We start from the raw sequence: 6588 nt of genomic DNA, 5'->3' as shown, positions 1-6588 counted from the left end.
AATTGGAAAAACTTAATTTAAGTATAAAAAAAAAAAAAGCACCAGAGTCACAGCAAAAATAACAAAATTCCTGAAAAATGTCAAAACCGTTAAACCATCACCCCAAACAAATCCCAGATGACCCTTAATGAAGTGTCCGGGGTCGGTCCAGCCCCTCCTCAGACCCCCCTGCAGATATGGTGAGCGTTACCTCTGCAGGCTCGTCCGTCTCCGGTGTATCCTACAGGACACCTGCCGCAGCGGAACCCCCCATCCCAGGCTGGTTCACACGGGACGCCAGGGAAACATGGCCGGTCGGCGCAGGTTTTCCCATGTTTGTCGGCCACCGTTCCACTCCTAACCCCCGGCTGGATGGAGGGGGCTCTTTGAAATGGGGAGTCGTACACCGTCTTGGCCGGCGTTGTGAATGCCAGCACCTCTGGGCCTTCAGATCCAGTCTCGTCCTCGTCTCCATCTGCAGAGAACTCTGACTCAGACAGCGAGTAGGACAGAGCGGCGAGGGCCGCTGTCAGGGGGAAGGCAGGTCTGGCAGGGGTCCAGGGTCTGGTTTGGGTGGAGGCCAGATGTTTGGGCTGCGTTACCTTGCCAGACTGAGCAGATAGGTGAGGAGCGTGCAGTGTTCCCTTAGCAGATGTGGCACCAGTCAATGCTGCTTCAGACTGATGGGAGACAATCGTAGTGTGAAGGTGGTTAGACGTTCATGTCAGAGATTCGAGGTGAAGACTCGAGTCGCACACACAGCAATTTCAGACTTAAGACTCAGACTCGAGATGCGGGACTTGCAAACAATCTTAATTTTCTAGGAAACGTCTGATGAGCTGACTGTTGTTCCCCCTGCTTTGGAAACATAACCTTCCTACGTAGCACTTAATGTATCTGCTGCACGTGGCCACAGTCCGAGAGAGGACTACAAACACGTCAACGCACCGGCAGCTGCTGTGCTGTCCACCAGCAGCTTTGGCTTCAGACAACAAGACCCAAACAATAGAAGCACTGAATGCAAATCATGTGGAATCAGGATAAAGGATTCTGGCTCAACCACATCTCATTTCATCAGGCACCTGAAAACACACCTTTATAGGTTAGCAAACATGTTTAGCTCAGCATTGGCCATCAAAAACACTCGTTTGCTAGATTTACATCCCGCTGGTTGCCGCTGCAACAATTAACGTTAGACTAACTCAGAATCTTGATTTTAGCTCTCTGATTCATGTCACCTGTACATCTGTCAAAAAATGGTCAAGTTACCTTGGAGGCCGTCACAGTGGACACCAGAACCTTCCCGGAGATAGTTGTGCTAGATCTGGTGTACGTCGTGGCGTCTGATCTGAGGTTGGCACTGTGGAGGGCGCCGACTGATGTTCTGGGAACATCTCTTGAAGCAACAGTGACCGCCTCCCTCCTCTCTGTCCCGCCTCCCCTCCCCGAAGAGGCAACCTGGCGTGGAGCATTCTCTCGGTTGGCTCTGGTGACAGACCAGGACAGGTGTTTGATGCCGTGCCTGGTGGGCAGGTTGGGCAGGTGGAGCTGTGAGACTTGGCCGCTGCTTCCTTGCGGGGAGCGGCCGGTCTTGCCAACAGTCTGCTGCTGAGGAAGGTGGTTGGATGCTGAGGAAAGACAGGAAGTGACATCCGTGACTCGGGCAAATGAACTAGTTTGGAAGATCTGTTTTAATCCTTATTAAAATGTTCATGGTTCACCATAAAAATAATGGTGAGTGAGTGGTAAATCTGGCATAGTTAAAGTGTAACCGCGTTTTTTTTCCAACCCTATTCCCCTAAATTGTGATGTCTAAGTGGCTGATAGTAGGGCTGGGTGATATAGAGAAAATCAAATATCACGATATTCTTGACCAAATACCTTGATGTCAATATTGTGATGATATTATTTGGTTGACTCTTGGTGCTTTAACAAAATTGTATTTAAAAATTACATAACTTTACTGTAAAGCAGCCTGCAAAATTAGGAAAAGACAACCCTTAGCATGTTACGATTTCCAAAATCTTAGACAATATCTAGTCTCATATCACAATCTCAATATAAAATCAAAATATTGCCCAGCCCTAACTGATAGGACCTAAATCTTTGAACTGTTCTAGTACTGAGAGAGAACATTGTGAGCAGCCGGGAACCGGGCTGTAATGGAACCCTCATGTTCAGCATCAGTCAGCGTCTCCTAAACGTTCCGTTGCTGCTGACAGACGGACTCAGATTATTATAAGTGTTTGATAACATTATGGGATGGATCCCTACAGAGAGATCCGTACAGAAACGGCCCCAAGATCGCCATCACTAAACCCAGCAGGCTGCATGTAAATAATCACTACTTTTAATGCCTATGGAGCCGGAACATTTTCACATGTAAATCGATGAACTCTTTGTTTATTACAATCAAAACTAAAGTTTTGATTGTTTGAAAAGCGGAAAGACTGCCCAAGACAACTTTTCATAGTTTTATTTAGTTTCTGTCAACTGTCGAAGTGTTTAATCCTGATTAAACTGTTTTATAATGCCCAGTAACTTACATTGTAGCTTGTTTAGCAGACTGCAAGGATCTCGCTTAATACCAGACCAACGTCAAAGTTACCCTTTAATGTTGTAAACTGATTACATGTTGTGCAAGAATAGTATAAAGTCAAAAGGGGAAAAGAAGAGAAAGCTGTTTAAATGCTGGTATGTTGGACAAAAGTTCTTACAGCCACTGATTTTAGTAGAGTTCTTCAGAACTGTTTTGCAAACTGATGAGATCATGCCATATTTGAAGCTGACTGAGTCATCTGCATTTACACTTTGTTCCGTCTTGTGACTTTCCAGACCAACGTAATCCACAGTAAAGGGATTTCAGTTGGAATGAAAGTGTCTCTTCTGAGTAATTAGAACCCCCTCCCCTCGTGAGAAAATGGCATTTAGCAATCTTCTGTTGTAACTCCGCGGCCGGATGTCTACTCAAAAACTAAGTACCAAAGGCGGTCTCCAGCCATTTCAATTGATTTATCTGCTGCAATAAATGGCTTTTCTTCCAACAACATCAGACAAACCACAACATAATAAGAACAGAATCTATAAAGTAGACCACAATGTTTTGGAGAGATTTCACATCACTGACGTATGTTTTCATCAAACTCGTTTTGTCACAGTTTTATTTTTATTCATATTTTCTATTGGAGATGTCACCATTAGGTGTCAGAGCGGTTGCTTACAAAACTGCTACAAAACTACCCAGAAAAGGACTGCTTACCTGCCTTGGCGTTCTTCATGCAGACCCGTCCGTTGCCGTAAAGGCCGGGGGGGCAACGGCCGCAGACGTAGCCCACATGTGGCGGCCTGCGGTTGATGCATTGAACCCCGGGGAAGCAGGGCCTGCTAGCACACGTAGCGGATACATTCCCAACCGGAGACTGACCAGATCCTGAGAGACACAAACTGTGATCAGTGCTCTATATGTCGTCATCTTAGCAGCCAATCATAGTAGGGCCTTCTATGCGTCCCTTAGGAAGTTTCTTTTCATCATATTTTCCTCTAAACATGTTTGAAATACCTAATATTACTTGCATTACCTGCATTAAGTCACGCATGAGAAACCTTTAATACTTGTACTTAGCTGATACTTACTGAAGTACTGCATGAAGGGTATCATGCTTTTTAATGCATGAATTCATGAAAATTCATGTACCCTTATCATAAAGTTAGCCATGTTTAGGAAAATACAGTTGGTAGACATTGTTGGAGACGTTGGGCTTACCAGAAGCTGATCCACTTCCCGAAGGTGGGGCTACAGTGGATGTCTTGGCAATAGTGTTGCTGATTTTGTCTCTGTCCGATGCGGATGGGTGAAGTTTAATTCCTGGGCTTCTTATCAAAGCATCAGTGTTTGTTTGGGACAAGATTGGTGTAACTGCTGTGATGCTCTTGTTAGTTTCTGCCTGAGGGAGTGCTGGGTTCAGACTCATTCCTGGAATCCGTCTCCAAGTAGTGGTCTTAGTTTGTGATCGGTTCAGGTCAATCCTTGGAATAGTCTTCTCCGCCTTCGTCTGCGGGGAGCTGCCACTTGAGGTCTTCTGGAAAGTGTCTGTCTTTGCTATGGGTGGTTGCTGTCCAACATCTGGTATCTTGTAGACCGTTGTACGAGAAGCAGATGTGGGAGGGACAGGAACTGACCTGGTGACTGCTGTATAAAGAAAAAAACACACATTATTATTTAGTTTGCCTTTTATCTGACGCTCTGGAATCACTTGTCTCCTGGAAGGGTCAAAGGGTTGTTTTTTTTTAATAACATGACAGACGCTCGGCATGAGACGAGACTTTTGTGACGGGTTTGTGTAACGAGGCATGACCACTTGCAGGCTATCAACACATATTACCAGCCACGTGCGTAGCAGGAAACACTGACAGCAAGTCAAACAAACCTGACTCTGATTTATCCTGCGTTAGCTCGGCAGACTTGTCTTGCCTGAATCAAATACAGCAGAAGCAGATTGCATTGTCGCTTCAGCAGCATTAGTGTTTGAAAGCAACGTGCTGTCTATTAACCGCATGGTTTGTCTGGTTTTACCCCGAATCTAGTTTGTTTTATCTTGCCTTTTTGATTGAATTAATTGGAAAGAAAGACCCTTCCGGTGGTCTCCCCCCTCCCAGTGCAGCTCTTGATGGCCCAGTGACACATGGAGTTGTGCATATTTTGCACCAAATTCAACAAGGGCGTGATCCTAAAGTCCCTTTGCTGAAGATCAGGGGACTGAAGAGTAAAGACAAACCAAAGGAGCATGAGGAAATCACAGGAGCCGTCCGCCATGAGTGTGTTTTAACAAAGTTCCATATAAATGACAACTAAACTATACATTGCTGACAGTAGTTCATGCTCTGTGCTTTGTTGTGAGCCAAATGTTCCATTAGGGACGCTAGTGTCTTGAACTGGACACCTGGGTGGGATTTCTTAAGCCACAACTCACTTCATCTAGATCAGGGGTGTCAGACTGGAAAACAATCACATCAGGGGTATGTGTAGTTGGCTGAAATGCTTTTGTTTAAGAGAAAAAGTCAAATATTTGCATGTCTCATACAGCTTTCTTGCTTACAGTTTGGGCGTCATAAAGCCCCCCTCAAAAAAAATAGTTACTTAGCCATTGTAGAAAAAAGGGACAAAACCGTTAAAAAAAAGCAACAAAAAACTGGAAAAAGTGTCAAAAGACATCAACGAAACTGCCTAAAGCATGGGGAAAAGTATTAGTCCCAAAAATTGGAAAGCAACTGCTATCAGCCCAGGTTTGTGTTAAAGCCATGCATTAACTTTAAATACACAATCTCTGCATTTATTTGACATGCACCAAAAAAACCAAAGACCCTGTCGAACTTTGTGTTGTGCACCATAGCAACGGCAGCCAATCACAAACGTTATTCTCTGTTTAGCTGCCGCCAATCTGAGGGGCCGATCAGCGGTTCCTGCTGTACCCAGAACAGAGTATCTGTAACCGAGTAGAATCCTCTCACTAACCACTGCCTTTCAAATAAAGCCTCCAGCAAAGATTTATGAAAAATTTAGAAAAGTCTTCCAGCATTCAGTGGAGTTGTTCACCGTGAAGCAGCAACATCAGGAGCTTTATGAATATCAGACGTATAATTTTAGTATTTGCAACTTTTAGTGCCATGTTTACTGAATTCACATCCATGTACTCAAACATGATGGAGCAACTGAAGCTTAGCTGGAAGCAGTTTTTTCTCCCATAGCGACGGCTTTTTCAGAGCATTAACTCCAGTTAGCAGTCGCTGCGTTTCAAAGTGAGCCCACGGAGGAAGGCCGGTATCAGCTGCCTCCAGACATCTGGTTCCCATTCAACACTAGTACTGTATCTCTGCTGAGACTAACCATTTAACCTCCATGTTCCGGGCAGTTAGCTCACGCTCTTATACAACAACAGCAGAGATATCTTCACAGTTTTTGGAGTCGCGAGACCTTAGAACCGCTTCAAACTCCTGTTAATCAGATCCAGGTTTGGGGGGTTGGAGCTTTGTCATCAATTATGAGGGGTAGGGGCGGACAGTTTCTGTCTCTCTTTAGGTGGCAGAAGGGAAATGAGTCATCCTCAACATTTGTTGTGTTGTCTTTCAGAAAGATGAAGACAGTTGGAGACTGTTAGAAAGGCAAAACAGTAACTAAAACATTGAAAAACCCGACAAAAAGCGTTTGCCATTTGGTTATCAAACGTTATGAAAAATAGTTTACATAGCTGCAGCTGTAAATGATGACGATCTTAATAGTATAAATAATTCATGATTTCATTTTTTTTGGACTCAAAAATTAAGTTTAATGTTGTTTCGACCAATACTAAAAAGAGCGCTGAAAAAAGTGACAAAACGTTTCAAAAAAGCGTTGCGTTTCAGTGCTTTTCTGGGGGGTTTTGTCGCCTTTTTTAATGTTTAGGTTTCAGAATTTTTTGGCCCTTTTTCAGAAGTTTGTCGCTTATTCTCACATTTGTTGCATTTGGATTTTTTTACTGCTTTTTACAGATGTTTTTTCGCGCATCGTTTTCCAATGTTTTTGTCGCATTTTTTTTAGAAACCTGCAGACATGTCCCTAACCGCCCCCCCCCC

General features: G+C 44.2%; 1 protein-coding gene across 1 annotated transcript in view; it reads right to left on the bottom strand.

Annotated features, from left to right (window-relative positions):
* Positions 1-6588, bottom strand: part of si:ch211-246m6.5 (von Willebrand factor D and EGF domain-containing protein) — a 37940-nt gene that overhangs the window by 5471 nt on the left and 25881 nt on the right. The window contains exons 20-23 of the mRNA XM_032506472.1: positions 3743-4168; positions 3239-3409; positions 1249-1607; positions 191-659 (exon numbers count right to left, since the gene is read on the bottom strand). Of these exons, the coding sequence (XP_032362363.1) occupies positions 191-659; positions 1249-1607; positions 3239-3409; positions 3743-4168 (1425 nt within the window). The remainder of the gene's footprint in view (positions 1-190; positions 660-1248; positions 1608-3238; positions 3410-3742; positions 4169-6588) is intronic.

The sequence above is a fragment of the Etheostoma spectabile genome, chromosome 24, assembly GCF_008692095.1.
Source record: "Etheostoma spectabile isolate EspeVRDwgs_2016 chromosome 24, UIUC_Espe_1.0, whole genome shotgun sequence".
Taxonomy (NCBI): domain Eukaryota; kingdom Metazoa; phylum Chordata; class Actinopteri; order Perciformes; family Percidae; genus Etheostoma; species Etheostoma spectabile.
Note: the sequence above shows the minus strand (reverse complement) of the source record. Positions and strands in the feature narration are given on the sequence as shown.